Genomic DNA, 20,914 nt, shown 5'->3' with positions numbered 1-20,914 from the left:
GAAAAATGGCGAACAGTGGGCCTCAAAGTGTAAGTAGTGTAAATATTTGCGAGAAATGAATTTTAATTACAATTTTTTACTACATCGACCGGACCATTCCAGTATGAAAGTTTCCATGTGGACCGAGTGCCGGCGTGAGTCCGGAAGTATGTCCGCTCCTGCCGAATGCTTCAAACAGGCCTTTGGTCCACCGAAAAACAAGTTCAAAATCGGTATGAAGCTAGAGATACTGGAACCATGTAATGTGACCTCAACCTGCATCGGTAGTGTTGTGGGAGTTCTCGGATCTCGACTTCGGCTGGATGGCAGTGACAATAAAAACTATTTCTGGAGGCTTGTCGGTTCGAGATCTTACGACGTTATTAGTTGCTGTTTATTGTAATGTATTAGTTTGTTTTCAGCCATTGAAATTCTATGCTAATTTTCTGAAAAAAATGTTTTCTTTTTTATGGTATTTTTCATTTCATAGATTTATATAAAAATCTGAAATCTCCCTTTTGACTTCACCTAATACATAAAATAGTAATTCTCTGGTATCTAAATATGATATAAACTGATAGGTAAATGTGATATAAACAGTATATTACATTTTACCTATGAAACACTTAACTTTTACTTTTAAATGCCAGTCCATTAAAACCTACGTGAAAAGTAGGGTGGAAAATATTCACATAACTTTACACGTAACTATACCATGATTATTATTTTGAGTGCAGGTTGCTCACGGCTAGTGTCCCATCTCAGGTCTCACAATAATCATAATTTTCACGGTATTCTCGTTTTGAGTTAGGTTTTTCGTAAAATCCGATCAATTTTACCTTACATTTTCCATGTTTGTGGCACTTGCTACACTACCGATTTTGAACTCCTGTCCCTTAAAATAACCTCATAATCTCCATTAATATAAAAGAAGTATTTGTATTTGTCAGGAAGCATCGTTTCTCGTCGAATAAATTTTATATCGAACTCACCTTTTTAAGGTGAACTTACTACAGCCCTCCTCCATGATTACCCTTATGACCACTTATGACTGAGTAGCGTAGAAAGTATCTGTGCTATTTAAAAAGTATCTATTCCCACCTTTGGTACATGTGCCAAACTTGGTGGCGATTCGTTTGGTTGGTTCGTAGTTGCTAAAACTTGCATACACTCGCGTTCATAGGTAGATAAAGATTAGTTTCCCTTAGTTCTTGGAATTTCCCGGGCCTAGTTTTATTGCAGTTAATACTAGCCTTTAAAAGACAGTTGGTAAAATTTCATGATATTCTATTCCTTTGTTGGTGAATTATTGTGATAAGAGTGTTGCTACATTTGTTATTTTCAGAACAATGGTTCAAGAAAGCCTTAAAAAATCACAAAATCGTTTTGAATGATCGAAAAGTGAAGTTGCGTGAATTAGCTGACATCGTAAAGATATCAAAAGAACGTGTTGGTTTTATAGCATGAGTATTTGACTATGAGAAAGCTCTGTTCAAAGTGGGCACCGCGTTTGCTCACTGTTGGCCAAAAACGAGAACGTGTTGATGATTCTGAGCAGCGTTTGGCTATTTTCAAACGTAACTAATCGGAATTTTTGCGACGATATGTGACAATGGATGAAACATGGATTCATCACTTCACTCAGGAATCAGAACGATCGTCATCTGAGTGGACAGCAACTGGTGAACCTCGTCCAAAGCGCCCGAAAGGACAACAATCGGCTGGAAAGGTATTTTGGGATGTACGTGGTGTAATATTTATCGACTATCTTGAGAAAGGAAATACCATCAAGAGTTAATATTATATAGCGTTATTGGAGCGTTTGAAGGCTGAACTTGCAAGGAAATGACCGCATATGTCAAAGAAAAATCACAAGTCAATCAAAACAATGGCAAAATTACATGAACTGAACATTCGAATTACTCCCACATCCACCGTATTCGTCAGATTTGGCTCCCAGCGAAAAAAATGCTCGCCGGTAAGAAATTTCGCACGAATGAAGAGGTTATCACTAAAACCTGAGGCCTATTGTGAGGCAAAAGATAAATCGTTCTACAAAAGTGGTATTGAAATGATAGAGCGGCGCTGGGATGATTACGTTTCTCTTGTAGGAGAATACGTTGATGAATAAAGTTAATTTTGAACCAAAAAAATCGTGTTCTCTTTATTAGGCCCGGGACTTTACATGTGTTACAGATTGCTAGGTATATTTTCGATGGTATGCAGAAAAAAACGATTTCGTTCTTCCCATTCCTGTCCAGAGGAAGCTTTTAAAGGCGCTTCGTAGTAAAGTAAGACGTATTCACGTAAAATAATATTTTGTAAATGCTTATGAGCCGGGCCACCCGCCGGGAGGACGCACGGGTTATATACAATCCACCGGCCAATGCCGATCACCAGCTAAAGGCTGGATCTGCCAAAATCGACCATTTCGACCCCAATACATCACCTTATGATACTATCCTAGTTTTAGGTTCAGGAATCAGAACAAATTGGCTCAAATGGCACGTTCCCCTTGATATTTAGAGATTTGTGCCTTGCCATCAATTTGTTTTAAGCATCATTTTCCCGATATATAAGAGGGAAGGATTGAAGGGAAATGGCAAGGTTTGGACAAGGAGGATGGGGAAAATTCACGACACAAAAACACAAAAAAGCAGAAGTAAATTCTGCACCCCTAAGGGATGCTGAACAATCTACTGGGGATCACATTTAGTGGAAGCAAAAGTAAATTCTCAACCTCTACGAGGTCCCGAACAGTCTGCTGTAAAACCTATTAAGGTTTGTTACTATGTGCGTTCTTTCTGATAAACGATGCACAGTTAATAAAACCACCAACCCCCGAGAGGATTTAGAGATTTTACAAAAGCGACACCATTCTGCACTCCCGGAAGAATGCAGAACGATTCGCAGTACGTACGAGCAGAAGTAAATTCGGTACCCCATAAAGGATGCCAAACAATCTGCTAAACCCTATTTAAGGTCAATACAGAAAGGATTCATTCACTCCAGGAAGAACGATGAACCCTTCAGACTATAGCTCCTTACCACATTGGGTGAGAAACGAGTGAATATCTTTTAATTGTAGCTCTGCATACACAGACTCAACCATGTATGGAGAACCAAAAACCCGGATACGTAGTTGCGTCAATCCGGGACAGTTACATATCAGATGATATGAAGTACCATAATCGCATTCACACAAATCACACGAATAATACTCAGCACATTGAATCGTAGCCATGTGATAATTGAGCTTGCAATGTCCAGTCAGAGCTCTGACCAGAATACTGCAATGATGCTTGGAAAAATGCAGTAGACACTTTGACATGTTCAGATTTAAATCTGGTAAAAATGCTTTTGTCTGAGCGCAAGTTTGCAAGCTGCGCCAGTTTGGATGCAGCCCAAGAACGAATCTTGTGCTTTATCCAACTAGTTGAAAGTGGTAAAGCTGGTTCAGGACCAACGAAATCCTTCGTTGCACCAGCTCTAGTCAACTCATCAGCCCATTCATTTTCAGTAATATCAGAATGGCCGGGTACCCATAAGAAGTAAACAGCATTTGAAATGCTGAGGTCTTCAATTTGAGTTCGACATGTGATCACTAGATTCACCGTGAATCATTCGAACTGAGTGCTTTTAAGGCTGCCTGACGGTCGGAACAAAAATAAATTCGTTTACCACAGATCCTCTGCTGAAGTGTCGATTGTATTCCACATAGAATCGGGTAGATTTCTGCTTGGAACACAGTACAGTATCTACCAAGTGAATGAGACTGCTCTAGCCTCATTTCACGACAGTAGACACCAGTACCAGCACGACCATTCAACAGAGAACCGTCCGTATAACAAACTATGTGTTCATCAAGTTGTCGTTCCAGACAATCAGACAACCACTCCTCACGAAGAGGATAGCTCACATTGAATGTTTTGAAAGGAAAACTGCATGTGAGAGTTAGGTCACTAGGAGCGAGTAAATACTCATCCCATGTAACCATTTGAGACCACAAGCGAGTGTGGCTGGTAGCATAATCTAATGGGTTACTGTTCCAAAGCCCTGTAACCTTAAGACGGTATGCACAAGATAATGCTTCTTGTTTTAGGGACACATGTAGTGGTTTAATGCACAGTAGCGCCTCTAGAGCAGCAGTAGGAGTTGTCGTGAACGCTCCTGTCATCGCCATTAGGACTATCCTTGGAAGATGATTTAGCTTTGACTGAACTGTCGCGACTTCTGCTTTCTGCCACCATACAAGACATCCATATGCTGAAATTGGTCTAACAATAGTTGTGTAGATCCAATGAATGTATCTGGGTTTGAGTCCCCATGATTTTCCAGAAGCTCGTCTGCATTGGCCGAGAGCCATGTAAGCTCTTTTAATCCTGAAGTCAATGTGAGCAGACCAATTCATCAATATTTCATCAAAACTCGACTAGACCCTTGTTATCTAAAGTTTCTTATCTATTTTGTCACGTCGCCATTTATCGTGGAACTGGAAAATATACGAATTATGTAAAAGGTTAGAAATTCAATAATACGAGAAAATATAGATGTAAAAGATTCAACAACCTTCCCAATACGTAAAATTAAGAGAATCAAGCATTAACCCATCATATATATTAAACGCTCGTTCGACGAGAAACAGTATATTTTGCGCAAAATTCGAGAAGATACAGTACATTCTACAGTAAGCATTTTATTTTGAAATAGTGAATAAAAATAAATCCAAATAATTATCAGATGATTTATTTTCATCATCTCAATAGTTTTTTTATATCCCTACGGAAATAAATATTTTTAGTTGAATAAAAACTAAAAAACGAATTAATGATCAATCAACATTACCACCACAAAACATGAAAAAAATTCAAAACATGTTTTGCACAAACCTTCACTTTTTGTGAGAAACGGATATTTGTGATTTTTTCTTTGTTTCAAATCAACAAATGTTAGCAAAAATATTGTTAAGCGCTGTGATCGAAAATGGACCATAAAAAGACCATGACGAAAAGGAGAGAAAGAAACAAATCTATTTGATATTTCCAATTGATCTTTTGTCATGATCAACTAGCCGATTGTTGTTTACATATAAACATTCGCTACATGATGCTACTGTTTTCTCATATATCTATTCGAAAAAACAGTACGTTTCAATGGAAAAATACAGTTCAAAAAAGAATGTGTACAGTATTTTCAAGGGGAAAAAAGTACTCATAATTTAAGTCAGAAATACAGTACAATAAACTAAGGTATTTTTTACAGTACTCATAATTTAAGTCAGAAATACAGTACAATAAACTAAGGTATTTTTTGTCGTGAATACGACTTACTTTACTATGGGGTGCCTTTTCAAAATTAGCCATATGGAAGAATGGGCAGAACTTAATCGTGAATATCTCGACTTGTATTAATGGTAGCAACATAATTCTTTCACCATTTCATCAAAAATATGATCAGGAATTTAGGATAATATTTTGAACAGTGTGAGATAACCACAAACAACTCAAAAATTAAGTTTTCTCAAAATTTCAAAATAATGCGGAAAACTCTTTACTTGCGTTTGGGTTTTTCGCGCAAGGACGACGATTTTGAGGTAGTCAGGCACATATCTTCAACTGAATGCGTATAAAAGGGGAACCGTGGTGAAAATCGATCATTTCTTTTCGTGCGTTCGATGGAAGCAGACGTCGTGGGAGTTTAACCTTCAACCAGCAGCGACGGAGAGAGCGCCTTCTGCGTGGTTAAAACCTCAAACGCTCAGGTAGCAACTTTCATTCGCTTGCTGGCCTTCAAGGCGAGCAGACTGCCATCGCGAGAGTTAAACCATCAACCAGCAGCGACGGAGAGAGCGCCTTCTGCGTGGTTAAAACCTCAAACGCTCAGGTAGCAACTTTCATTCGCTTGCTGGCCTTCAAGGCGAGCAGACTGCCATCGCGAGAGTTAAACCATCAACCAGCAGCGACGGAGAGAGCGCCTTCTGCGTGGTTAAAACCTCAAACGCTCAGGTAGCAACTTTCATTCGCTTGCTGGCCTTCAAGGCGAGCAGACTGCCATCGCGAGAGTTAAACCATCAACCAGCAGCGACGGAGAGAGCGCCTTCTGCGTGGTTAAAACCTCAAACGCTCAGGTAGCAACTTTCATTCGCTTGCTGGCCTTCAAGGGGAGCAGACTGCCATTGCGGGAGTTAAACCATCAACCAGCAGCGACGGAGAGAGCGCCTTCTGCGTGGTTAAAACCTCAAACGCTCAGGTAGCAACTTTCATTCGCTCGCTGGCCATCAAGGCGAGAAGACTGCCATCGCGGGAGTTAAACCAGCAGCGACGGAGAGAGCACCTGCCATCATTTGGTTTTCGGTGGTCGTAACGAGAAGTTCAATTTCCAGATTTTAGTTCCGCAATATAGGTTTAGAATTCAGAGCCTGCGTGCTGAAACTGGATTCTGGAACTGTATTCCGGAACTAATTTGAGTTTCGAAATTGCAATTCTAGAATTAAAACTGGATTCTGAGTCTGTTATTGGTTCTAAATTTAGTTCTTGAACTCATGATCCAGTTCTTTATTCCAGACTTCTTCTATTCGGTTCTTTTTAGAACCATAATAATACTCCTAAAGAATTATGCGGAAATTTACTTTACTGTACTCTATAAAACCCATTCTGGTAGTCATGGCGAAAAATCGTCTTCATGTTTTAGAGCTTAGTTCTGGAATATGGGTTTAGAATTCAGAGTCTGCGTGCTGAACTAACTCAAATCGTCACCATTTTTTTATTATAAAGAACTATACTGCTTATTTCATAATATTTAATTGCGTTTCAGAATGTTTAATGTAACTAATCTGTAATTTAGTCTAGGCGCATCGTTTAAATTTCTAGTAATGAAAGAGGGGAAAGTTGCACAATTCAAATAATCGATGAACTACCAATTCGAATTCGGAAGCATAAATAAAGCGTGTCATATTCGTATTCACGACATCCAGTTATGTCTCTGACATTACACACCCGGATTTTTTTTCGGTCTTTTTTAACCGTTTTGTCGTGAATACGACTTACTTTACTATGGGGCGCCTTTTCAAAATTTACCCTCTGAGAGAGTGATAAGTTTTTGATCGTGAATATCTCCTGTTATATCTAACGAATCAACATAATTCTTGCTACATACCATCGGAAATATGATCACAATTTTATGATAAAACTTTCAGTTGTGTGACATTTTCTTAAATAGTTCACATTTAAACTTTTCTGAAATGTTTGGTATAAACGAGTATCAAAGAAGATAATTCATAAGGCGCGTTTGCCTTTCTCGTATTTTGAAAGCTCATAGCTCAGTGATCTGTAGAAGGATTTATATAATCTAACTACCAATAGAATTGAAAATCTTCAACTTGAACGTGTATTACAACAATATTGAAGTTTTTCAGTAGTACACTATTGAAAAACCTGTTTGATTTAACCCATGACAGCATCAGCCAATCAGAACGCGAGATGTCTGTATCTATACAAGAGCATCCATATAAAAGTTGAATGGTTCATTTTTCCTACCATTTGCTGAGCAACTCTTCCCGAAACAAGACACACGACAGCAACATCGAGGACCTGTCGTCTCATTGTTTCCCGATATGAATGCACGAGACACCGTCAGCACAATGACACCAAAAAAGGCAGCCAAAAAGTCCAGCAAGGCCCATTGCCGAAACAAGACACACACGAGAACCATCTCAGATCTCAATATTTCCTACCAAAAGATTCATCAAGATGGGAGTTAAAATAATTTGCACCGTCACTAACACATTCAATTACGAACGGCAATGCGAAAGCGAAAATGATGATTTTGAACACATCTTTATACTAGTTTACAAATATGCCGTGCGAAACAGAGTTGCCTCAGATCAATATGTATTTTTGTCGCGATTACTTTAGTATGCGACCGAAAACAAAAATTGTTAGAACAAATGTTTCCACTTGATTTCCGCATTCTACTTTCCAGGCGTATCAGAACTGGCTAAACTTAAAGCAATTCTAAATATTTCTTTATCACAGTGATGTTGTCATCCTGAAAAGGACGGGGTTTTCAACGGATGGCCAGCTGCAGATGGCGAAGGATGATTTTCGTTTTCGTTGTCATGGGCAGCGTTACCGGCCAATTCCAACACTTCGGCAACCAAGTACTCCATCACTGCCGCCAGATAGACCGATGCACCAGCACTGACACGCTCGGCGTAGTTCCCCTTCCGAGGCAAACGATGGATTCTGCCGCCAACTGGGCACTTCAGACCAGCACGGTTTGAGCGGGACTTTGCCTTGCCCTTAACTGTTCCTCCACAATATGCTGTTAACAACTCGACGACCAATTCAGTATTACTGGCTGCCGCTCTGCTAACTCTCTCTTTTATATCGTTTCACTGTTTCCCGTTCTGCGTATAGGAAAGGAATTCTAACAAAGGGGACGTCCGTCCACCGCTACCACTAGCACGTATAAAAGGAAATGTGATGTGAGAAATAGCGTCATTTTAGTTAAAGCAGCTACTCTGTACGTACGAGACACCGTCAGAACGATGGCTCCGAAAACAGGTAGAAAAGCAGATTTGTACCATCACTAACACATTCAATTACGAACGGCAATGCGAAAGCGAATGTTGAACACATCTTTATACTAGTATGGGGTCGTGTGAAAATATGCCTTGCGAAACAGGGTTGCCATATATACAGATTAATCTGTATTATCATTATTATTATTATTATTATTAGAATCACTCTTGAATACCGAAGATCGTAGATACATTTCAGACCAGGTCATTGCAATTGTCTCGTACTGAAATTTCGAGAAGAATCAGATATCTTCGAACTTCATAGCTTCAATAAAAATAAACTACAAATTTGTCGTACCTAGCTTCCTATATTAGCAAATTAAAAAGGAATTGTTTCAAGTTTGGAATATATAGTTGTAGAATAGTAGCTGTTTAATGTAACTAATCTGTACTTTAATGTAGGTGTATCGCTTCATATTCTATTAGTGAAAAAGAGGAAAGCTTGCACAATTCATACAATCAATCAACTAACTGATATTCGGAAAAGTGATGGGAGCGTGTCAGTTTTTTCGTATTCACGACATCCAGTTATCTCTCTGACATTACTCACCCGCCTTTTTTTTATGCGACTTTTTTATGCGAATTTTCAGAGTTATGCGGTTTTTTTATGCGAAGTTTCAGAGTTATCCGGTTTTTTATGCGAAGTTTCAGAGTTATGCGGTTTTTTTTATGCGGAACGTAAACTCGCATAAAAAAAGACTTCAGTGTACTGTAAATTACAGTACAGATACAAGCGTTATATATACTTCTAGATATATGCTTACCTATCAACAGTTAGAGGTGATGAGAAGTGCTTGAAACAAAAGCCCAAACCATTGTCAGCCCTCTTTCTTTACTCTAGCTTCAGTGTTCATTATTTCAAAATCCTAAATTACTGATAACTCGTTAATTTATTATTTATTTCGGCAAGCGTTATAATTTCGGCAGATTTAAGATTGTCAAAATTATGGGTAAACTTTTTCAAGACGATTCCAAAACACTTGTTGGAGCAAATCTCAGCTGTTTTTCCAGCAAAATTTAAATGTGCATTTAATTTAGTTTCGCCATGACCACATTTTGATTTTTTCACCATGACCACATTTTGATTTTTAGTACAAATTCACAAATAAATTACATATATCTTTTGAAATAAACCAGTACATCATATTGAATAATCAGGCGACCAGCTTAAATCCGAATCGTATTGATGGCACTTACCTGTAGATTTATCCGTGGCAATACAAACAGTTCCCGTCGATCCTTCACCAATTTTTGTAAAATTTTGAAGATTTTCCCGAGGATCGCCAGCGGAAACGACCATTTGCAGTGCTGCTCGAAACTGCAATAAATTGTGAGGAATTAAAACAAAAACATTCGGATAGGACACATTCGAAGGTTACTTACCTGTTCATGAGTCAGCCGCTGCTCGGTTTTGGATGATCCGGATCCTCCCTGTTGGCTAGCATTTCCGGTTTGAACCGAAGAGGTCGTACTGTGTGCCACTGACACGTTGCCACCACTGGAACTGGAGGCACGCGAGTTTGCCTTTGTACTGGGATTATTGTTATTGTTGTGGTGGCTATTTACATTCTGATCGACGGACGATCCTGCAATAGAGGCAGGTGATGGCATTTTGTGGTGCATATTAGGCTGATGGGGATTCGGAAATTGCACCGGCCCGTTCATGCCGGCAGCTCCTCCAGCACCAGCATGTGGCTGTGAATGATGGTGAGGTTGCGCCTGATGCACAGTACCCATTTGGTTAGGATGGTGATGATGATGATGTGTGGCAGGATTTCCAGGTGATAGGTCCAGCTGTGGTGCGGTCATGCCTGTCTGAGGAGGCATTTGCCCATGCAAGTTTTGGTGCAGATGGCTAGTCGGAGTTTGTGGCACAGTGGACGGACCCAGCGGGGAATTGCTGAAATTGGGTTTGCTGTGCAATGGTGGCGGACCGTTGCCATGCTGCTGGTGACCTTGAACCGCGCCCGGATATTGCCCTTGGTAGGATTGGAGCGGATAGCGTAAGACACCTTCCGATCCCGTTGGAGATGACTTTTGTGATCTGCAAGCAATCGTATCAACAGGGCATTAGTATGATTTGGATTTCTACGATTTCTATATTTCACATCAAATATAAAATATCAATTTAAAACCAGTTAAATTTTGTTCAAGGTTGGTCAATAATGCGGTTACCGCTTGAATTCAAATCACGTTCCAATGCTATACACAACCTGAATTCCACTGATGAAGAAATGATTAGATATTCATGGAACGCAGAAAATACCCTCTTTCATCGACAAACATGTTAACGCAGTATGCCATTGATATTTAAAAAGTATTTAAAAAGTAACCGTCCCAATTTTAACCAGTTCCGTCGAATTTCCCCCAACACAACCATGAGACATCACGAAAAACTAGCCGCGACACGAAAGACTGCAGAAAAGAAAAAAAAACCGCAGATGCGTTGTGCGACCATTCTTTACCGGGCGCGGTCAATTGATTTCTATACCTCGGGGGCCATTGACGGTAGCCCAAGAAGAAGCCGAAAAAAGAGGAGCCCGAAATAGCAATTGTTTCTACTCCCGCGCGATCAATTCAATAATGCTTTCTTTTATAACCAACCAGGGACTGTCAGTTTTTCGTTGAATTATCTTTTGAAATTATCCATCCATGTCGCACGACTAATGGGTCAACACAGAGAGGGTGGTGCTACAAAAATCAGTTAGCCCGCTTTGAAGTTAGTTTATTCATTTAGGTGATCATCTGAATGCTATGTAATTAGATAAGGCAAGATATACAGTAGACACTGCAACAACCTATAATTTTTAGATGGACATGATTAAAAAAACAAACGAAAAACAAACCTTTATTAAAGCAGCATTTTTGAACATCTTTTCGCCAACCAGCCCATTCTTCGTTGATTTCATTTATTTATTGATTCTTCTAAAATAGTTTAACTTTTATTACACACATTGAACATCACACATCATTGAACAAAACCGAACTTACTTCAAAAATGCTTTAGAAGAATTAATTTTTTTAAATACCTTCTTAGTTGATACAATTTGAATCATATGTTAAATGATTTATGCTTCCAAACAGTGGCGTCTCGTCCTTATGTGTACTGCACGCACAACCGATTAAATTGAAGGAATTAACTGCATCCCCATCCACATTCAATTATATTTTTAAGTTTTCTATTTAATCGATTAAAGCAGGTCGGATGGTACCGAATACAAAATAATATCAGATCCGTGCACATGAGTTAGTGCCCAGATTCTAGAAGAGAAGCAATTAGTTGGATTTGTTGTTCTCTCTATCACGTATGCACAACTCCAGGAGAAGTTTCAGTGGCTTATGCTTATGGCAGTTGAGAACAAATTGCTGTCTCAGTTGCAACATCGAAGCGGGTGCATTGATGAAGTTATTGACAGATTTGCTCGACGTGCAGAGTGCCAGTTCTTCTATTGTATCGATAAGTTAGTTAAATTTAAATAAGTTCAATAGAAAATTCCCATCTAAAAGTGTACCGTTATTTCATTGTATTGGAAAACACTAGTGAATATTTATTCTTCAATCTTTAGTTTAGTTTAGAACTGTTACATCTGATATCATATCACATTAGCAGTGCACAACCAGTAAATTTTGTTGCGAGACGCCATTGCTTCCGAAAATAAAAACTTGGTCGTTATGGTTGACATGCGAAAAGAAAACCGACCGATAACATTTGGTAGAAAAAAAGATCACCTTATAATAATTTATTTGTTAGTATTGACGTTAGATTCGCAAAACCACTTATGGTGTTTTCGTTTTTAACATGCACTACACTGGTGTAATGCAGGTTGCACTGAAACCATTTGTTTTTACCAATTAGGTTTTGCACGATGATGACACGAATGAACTGCCGATTAATCAAGTTTATCTTTTGACAGCTATCAGAGGTTTGTTTACATATCAATTAGGTTTTGCACGACCATGACATAACCTCACAAAAATGAACAAAATGAACTAATTTTGACAACTATCAAAGGTTTGTTCATGTGTTCTTTCTAATGTAAAAACGTGTTAATAGATATGTAGATACACCACTGATAGCTGTCAAAAGGTGAACTTGATTCATCAGCAGTTCATCATGCAAAACCTAAGTAGGTTTTGTCTCAAATACAACATCGTTATCTACATATATAAAAATGCAGAGATCATTCTTTGTAATCGCATCACGTAAGAACGGATGGACGGAATTAAATGATTCTTTTCTTGTTTGATCAGTTTTTACCCCCACCGGGTTCGCACATCAAAACAATTAGGAAAACTTGCCGGAAAAATGGGAAAAATCAATAAAATTATTTTGCATGGACAATGGAACTTTCCGTTGAAAAAGTCGTCTATGCTTGTATGTATTTTTGCTCTACGATTGATGTTTGGCGCGCAACGAGTTGCATAAGTGCTTGGCCGTCGAAGGAAAGAATACTAGATCGTTGAAAAATTGTTTGGCGCGCAACGAGATATTTTGTGTGGAGATTTCACATGCCTACTTGATGGATGTGATTCGTCATTTCGAACCACGTGCTTAAATGGATATCAAAATTATTGCTTACTAATGTCGTTTTTGCTTGAAAAAACTGAAACTGACCCAATGTAGTTTCATCAAACAAACACTTTTCACGAAACTGTGTTGATTTCGCACTTAGCAACGGGGGTTTTGAGTAAAACTGATTTAAAAACCAGGTTCGAAACTGACTCAATTTTCAGTTCAACAACGTTGAAACTAGGTTCGAAGCTGATTTCAAACAAACGGTGTGACAGCAGTTAGAGTGGAAACTGGGTTAGGTTTGGCATCAAGCGAAAATGATATAAATGACTCAATGACTGTTCTAGAAAACCGTTGTTGGCAGGAGAAGAAGTTTTGATATCATTTACCAGTTGATGAATTGTGTTCAATGGAGTCAGATGAATAGTAGGTCATTGTGGGGGCAAGATTAACAAATCAGAAATTTTTTTAATGAATCAATGAAAAGATTGTTTTGTGCTAAGGTCAAACTACAAGATTTTCCTTGCATTTTTCTTTCTAATGATTTAGATTAGACTAAGCGCACACAGTAAGTGGTTATTAGATATCAATGTTCAAGATGATTACCATAATGAATTGAGACTGTTATTTCATGTTGCATATTTTTCGAAGAATGTTCAAACTGGTAAGATCAATATCAAATTACAATTTAAGCGTCGTCTTCAAGCAATCAAAAGTTCCACAGTACCTGAAAATATCCACTTTATTAGAGCTAAAGTACGCATGGTACTTTTTGATAACTTGAACGTACAGAACAGATTCGGAGAAAAATTTCTCACTGCTTAAAAGCTGTACACACCGAACTATTTTTACGGATGTCGGTACAGTTTTACTAACTTTAAAACATCTGAATATTCGGTAGTCCGTTCAGTAAAAGTTTTATTTGCTGAATGATCCGTACAGTTCGACTGAATTTTCGATCTGTCATAATTCTAATGACTTTTTTCATCATTCAATACCGACGTTCGGCGAAATTTACAAAACAATTCTAAAAATATGTAAACGTCTGGACCCGTAAAGTATTACTGTTTTTTGGTAAATTGTATTAGAGATCTGGGAAAGGAAGGAGCAATTTAGTTTTCAGAATATCCATCCGATTAATTAATTTATTTGCGTGTGATGGATGAGTTGAATTACATTTGCTCTCCAGAAATAGTTTATTCAAATAAAATGATCAAATATCTTTCGGATGCAATTCAGTAGAATATGGGATCACTCTTCATATTTTTAGAGTGCTGAAATAAAAAGTTGTAAAAGGTTTTTTGAATATATTCACAAAATGAAAAATTACCGCTAGGAATCAGTATTATCTATTTTTCGCAAGCAATCAATTCGCACCACTATTTTTTTTCTACAAATCTAGAAATTTTCACATTTTCACGTCAGAAAATTATGTTTTTTGACAGATCTGTATTTCTGCTGACTGTATAGTGAAATTCTTCATTATTTTTTATTAATTTTCCGAATATTGGTAGAACTTTCACTGAGTTCGTCAAGAGAAATGACATTTCAGAGATCACAGACCGTGTCAGTAAATAATAAATAACCGTAACTTTTACATAGGAGTTGGATAAATTTTACGTATCTTTCAGTAAAAACAATATTTTACAGATCGTTGCCGCAAATATTATTACCGAACACAAAAATAGAAATTTTTTGTGTATAAGAAACTGCTTCAAAGTTTGTTCTGTAGGGTGAACATTTACGTATGAGTAATTCCATAAAACGGACTGTTCAGAATAGAAATCTGTGCATTTGTTCAATTTTCGCTTAACAGAAGTATTTCTTATTTTCACATTAATCTTTGGTGATGTTTCTTCTTTTGAAGCTAAAACGAGTGTGGGTCGAATTCCGTTGATTGTAGGTTAAGTAATCAGAAAAATATTGGAGAGAAACGTTGACCACTTAGTCTTTTGACAATTCTTCTGATGAGACGAAGTTCGACGGGTCAGCTAGTAAATCAATAAATTATCCTAGTCTTAAGTACAGTTAAGAAATGCCCTCGGCACCTTAAAGTTAAAGCAGTGTTCCTTATTAAATATATTGTTGAAAAAAAAAGAAAGGTAAAAAAAAATTATGGATTCCGGTAATCGAATTTCCTTTTAGGTAATACGAATATTGCAATGATTTTTGAAAGAAAACTCTTCTTGAAAATAGCGTCAGTCTGTACAAGCCAATCAAGTTTGTACGTTCTGAACTCCTTTTATTAATTAGTCTGAACAATATCAATCATATGTCTTATATCCGAGGTAATCGAAAATTCAAAAAATTTTACCTTAATAATGATAATGATCTCAAATCTATAACAAAGACGTTGAGCTAGACAGATTAATATCGCCACATTAGGAAAAACTGCTTTACAATTGAATACCGCATATTTAAACACATTCCTCCGACACCTTCAACATAAATACTACAAAACAACGCATTAGTGATCCGATTTTCCATCACGTGCAAGCATGTGGAACGCAGTCCAAATAGTATGCATAAATATCATGCTTTTCGGAACCCGAAACGCATCGCAGATCGTAAATCAACCCATCTTTCAACATGAGTAATGAGTGAATTAATGTTTGCTTGCTATCGATTCAACTCTGCGTAGTACTTCCGACAGCCTTCATGGTCTCGACAGTGACTGGGTGGTCGGCTTTGTTAAGTTATGCGTTCACACCTCGTCAATTTGTCTGCCAAGATCTAGTGGTACGGAAAGGTGATGTCTCTGCGATCAGCAAACACTTGAAAGGTTGCATTTATAAGCAGATGAAAACCATATATCGTAAAGCTGTTAAAAGTCGCATTAGGTGTCAAGTTCAAATTCGGCCTCATTGATATGATGTTGCAACCATCAGTTGAATTCGATTTGCTCGGTTCCACTACTAGAAATACAGATGCGCACACAGCATTTCGAAATTTCCTTCTTTCTGAAAAAAACTAATGTACAAGCCAGCATCTTGAATTAAAACGTAAACAATTTTACTGTAAAACGAAGCATATTTCAACTCTTACATGTTTGAGTTTTGTTTAATATAGAGATTTTGCTCGGAAGCCTGAGCCTAAATCAGAACTAAAACTCCGTTGTACCGTTTGTGACAGTGGTAAACTTTACAAACACAGCTGTATAATTACGAAACAATATTTCGTAATATTGAACAGGTTGTAAGTCTATCAAAGACAGCGATTAGAAAAAATACGAAAACAACAACAACAACGCAACCTGTCAACCTCAAGGTCGTCGCAAACGATTTGGTCAAAATAACACCAGTCTGAATAGTCCTCGTACATTCCATAGTAGATACGTGAATAGCGCTCATACCATCGAACTGATGATAGCAGAAAACAGGTTTTCGTTCAATTCTTCGCAAATTTACTGAACGACCTAAAGAAGAAGGTGACGTAGACTAGCGACGAAGTAGTATGCAGTGACCTCGAGAAATCTAAGCACCTTCCGTTACGATCTCAAACTATCCGGCTCGCTTTTTTTACCATTTCGGGACTAAAACTGTGTTTGGTTGAAATGTGTGTGATTTACCTAAGTTTTATTGCTCCGAGAATAGCACACTATCACAGAGAATTGAATGCGTTTTTTACGAATATGCTATTTACCGGGGCATGTTTAAATCGCTTTATCAGCAAATGCTTTTTTGTCTGCAGTATATACGTACTTCCTCTTGCAAAACATCGGTCTGTTTGTTTAGTGACTGTACTTTTAAGTTGGGTATTTTAAAACCAACTTAACATAGAAACAAGTGATCTGTGCGAGACACGAGAAATTTCTCCGCTATCCGCTGCAGCAGTGCAGCAACACCGAACGGTACGGAGGGACACACGGCAAAAGTGCATCAATGGGAGCACGTAGACCTAAATACAAAATGTAGAAAATGGAAGCAAAGTAGGAGAAAATAGCAGATCACTGCAAGGCATAAAAATGCTATCAACTGGTGCCAAGATTTCAAACCGAGGAGCGGCTGGCTCCTCAAGAGTGACATAGAAATAGGAAAAGCAAGACGACTTAAATATCGACTTCCTGTTTCCTTCATTTCTGCATTTATGCTGCTACATTACCTTAACTATATTGATTACAAGTGTCCACTACTCCATCCTGTGCTGCAGCAACTGTTATCTAAGGGCTACCGCACAGTAGAGTAAAAGCGACAGTTCAGAAGCGGGTTGAAATTTTCGCTATTTGTTTTTTTTATGGTAGGGTAAGGGCTCCCTATTTCATCTCAGCTTCAATTTTCATCTCATTCCTTCACCTCATAACTTTGAACATTAATCATATCTTTAAACGTAGCTGAACAAAACTGTGGAACGTTTTAAACATTTATTCTAGGTTTTGCCACACTTTCCAATTGAAAAAAATAGTTAAAAAACCTTCAACGATCGCTTTTTTCATTTAAAATAAACTCACTTTTTGATTTAGGAACCACATACGTCTGAAGTTTTACAATTCATCATGTTTCTAAATATTTACTAATCGATTCGTCTCAAAACATGATCACTATTTCACATAATTACACCACTATTCAATGTTGGACGACTTTATAGTTAGTAATGTTCATTTTCCACTTGTTTATTCAACTCTTAAAGACTTCTGAAATTACCTGATAAGCAATAAAAGCAACGAAAAATATGAGATGAAAATTTGCACTTAATTCACTTGATTGCGCTTAGTTTTCATCTCATTTCGTATCGCAAGATTGCTAAGTTTTCTCATAATGTTAAATAAAAAAAATGTATTTTTTCTTCTTTATATTATCATCAACAAGTGTTTTTTTGGTATCCGTGACATTAGTTTTATTATATCATTGATACTTATATATAAATAAAACTGTTTCGGATTCTAATATTACCAAATAGAGCGTGTTAAATACTGATAAAATAACCATTGTGGCAAATCTAGTAGCACTGGTTTCTTTCCGCTATACGTCACCATAACACTGTTAAATGTGTGTGTTTCATCGGCTGTGCACAGAGATGCCAAATATTTTCAAAGAAAATATGTATCTGCTCTCTCTGTTTGCACTAATAAAATTAATCAAATTCAAATTGTTTTAAGTGTTCATCATCAAACATTTGCACAAAAGATTTCAATTTTAACATGTGATTTGTCCGTTGATTAATAAACTTTTAATGAAGTACTGCAATCAAATACTAATAGATACTCAAAGAGAAAAGTCTAACGGTTTACTTCTCACCTTTCATGAACCTTTACAAATCTGTATTAAATTTAGAAAATCTGTAATCTGATTTAACGAACGCGAACGCAAAAATCTATACAATACAGATAAATCTGTATGAATGGCATCTCTGGTTCTGCATGTTTAGAAGGGCTAATGCCTGAATAGTAACAATTCTTTTTTGTTTTTTTTTTAATTTCTCCAAATTAACTGCAGAGTAAAATTTTAAATTTGAAACGAAAGGTAATAAAAACGATCCAAAATATTTTAAACGTCGAATTGATTCCAAACTGTTTTTTTTAAATATCGTGTATTGTGTCATAGTTGGCATTAGGCCCTTTTTAAAGAAAATTCTGACATGTTGAACCTAAGAGTGTAATAGTGCAATATTTTGGTTTTGATTGCTGTCGCCATTGCTAATTTACGGGATGAATAAAGGACCAACGATAGGATGAATATAAAACCTTTGAGATGAAATTAGGAGCACAGTAGTGAACATATCAAAAGTGTTTTTAGCTGATTATTTAATTACTATTTTAATTTCCAAGGAATCAAATGTGAATCAATTCCCAATGTGGAGCAAGGCGAATTAAGCAGAAATATGAAAAAATTGTAGTGATTTTGGTGGCTAAATCAGGTTTCTAAGGTAACGTCCTTACAAATGAGATGAAATAGGGAGCCCTTACCCTAGATAATTTATATGGTTTTAGGCATAAAAATATTAGTCTCGTGCAACGAAAAATTTCGCAAAACCAAAAACAGTAAAGTTTACACAATTGAATTTATTAAAACTAAATATTCCTAGAAGTTTTTTTTATGCCCGGGTTGGTGGTTCAATGCATAGGGCGCTGGTCTTACAAGCCAGTTATCGTATGTTCGAGCCCCGACCTGGAAGGATTCTTAGGGTCAGTAGGATCCATAGTACTAGCCATACAATGATTCTGTACACTAAGAATCGGCTGCGAAGTCTGTTGAAACAGAAAGGCCAAATTCCACAAAAAGAATGTAATGCCAGGACTTTGCTTTTTTAAATATTCCTAGAAATTTGAAATTTTGCTTCGCCGAGCCGTAATGATGATTTTAGAACTAAAAGATAGCGTTTGAAGCGAAATTTCACAAAGAATCAGAAAAAACGACTCGAAATTTCAAAACTTTAGCCAAAACCACCGAAATTAGAAAAAGTTAAAAGTGAATTTCATAAACTTTTCATTATTTTCTATACTGCCTGCGCGCTGTTCCTTCGTATGGTACAGTTGGTTCAGTGGCGTTATATCGCGAGCAAAAAAAAAAGATATAAAAAAATGACACGGTTTTATGCATTAGGTTTTGTGTTGAAATAACAAATTGGATACCAGTTCGCTTTCACATCTCATCCAAGTCAGTCGATAAAACAAAACCGCTTACGTTCGGGACGGAAGAAACCAAGTACAGTATTGTGTAGTGAACAATAGAACGACCTCGAAATGAGTGAACCAAACGAACAAAAGTTACCGCCGGTACGAAAGAATACAATTGTTGTTGACTTCAGGTAGTGCAAAATTCGACCTTCGATACGAGAACTTGAAGGTTTGCTTAAGGAGTAAATGCATCTTGACATTAAACGTGTACATTTACTTCAATGCAATAAGACAAATAATGTTGTTTACAACCAGTTTTATAAAGAGTTGGATGCAATTCAATTCGCAAAAGACAATAACAATGTGCACTATGTGGAGCATGAAAACATTAGGTACAACATTCTAGTATATATGGAAAATAGTGCTATAGAAGTGCGTGTGCATGATCTTCCCTCAAGCGTCATCGATCCTTATATTCGTAAAACTATGCCCCAATACGGAGATATTCTCTCTATCAACAAAGAAAAGTGGAAGAACTTTTTCCCCGGTATTCTAAATGGCGTATGTTTGTTACGTATGCGCTTGAAGAGGCCTATACCTTCTTATGTGATTTATGGTCAGGATACAAGAATCCCGTGCAAATAACTTGTTACCTATGACAATCATATGGTCACATGTCAATATTGTTCAAAAGCTGTTCATTACGGTAAGCCATGTAATAAACTGGACAAGGAGACAACTACACCAAAGAACAACGGTGCTTCCTTTACACCAACCCCAAGCAACCCCAATACACCTGTGACAGCCACCAACAACAATGACGCATTCCCTTCAACGAATCCATCATCATCCCCTATAGAACAAAGTACACCAGCTGCAGTTAACAACTTACCCTCAAACCAACCAGCAACTGCAACCAATGTACAACAAGGTGCATCTACAGCAACTAGCAACGAAAAGAAGACGGAAATCGACAACAATACCATCGATGCGGCAATGGATGACGAGACAAACCACGAACGAAGTGCCCCTCAATCCTCACAGGAGGGAAATGGAAGCTCCTCTACCCCTAGAAAAAGGGTGACAACGAGTTCCAACTCAAAAAAAAATTTATTTAAAAATTTATTTATTGAATAAATAAAATAAGTATTGTAACAAATCAGTCATTTTCTAAGGTAAAACTAGAAAAAATAAATGTACAAACCAAGTATTATCGATCCAAAAGATTTGAGGTCGAACAAAGGTTCCAAAACATTTTTGGTCGAAAGCCCATTTTAAATATATTATT

The 20,914-nt window shown here is 37.4% G+C and overlaps 1 protein-coding gene across 1 annotated transcript in view; it reads right to left on the bottom strand.

Annotated features, from left to right (window-relative positions):
- The window catches only part of LOC131435471 (serine/threonine-protein kinase PAK 4), a 34,421-nt gene that overhangs the window by 3,809 nt on the left and 9,698 nt on the right, over positions 1–20,914 (bottom strand). The window contains exons 2-3 of the mRNA XM_058603389.1: positions 9,944–10,604; positions 9,758–9,878 (exon numbers count right to left, since the gene is read on the bottom strand). Of these exons, the coding sequence (XP_058459372.1) occupies positions 9,758–9,878; positions 9,944–10,604 (782 nt within the window). The remainder of the gene's footprint in view (positions 1–9,757; positions 9,879–9,943; positions 10,605–20,914) is intronic.

The sequence above is a fragment of the Malaya genurostris genome, chromosome 3, assembly GCF_030247185.1.
Source record: "Malaya genurostris strain Urasoe2022 chromosome 3, Malgen_1.1, whole genome shotgun sequence".
NCBI classification, from domain to species: Eukaryota; Metazoa; Arthropoda; class Insecta; order Diptera; family Culicidae; genus Malaya; species Malaya genurostris.
Note: the sequence above shows the minus strand (reverse complement) of the source record. Positions and strands in the feature narration are given on the sequence as shown.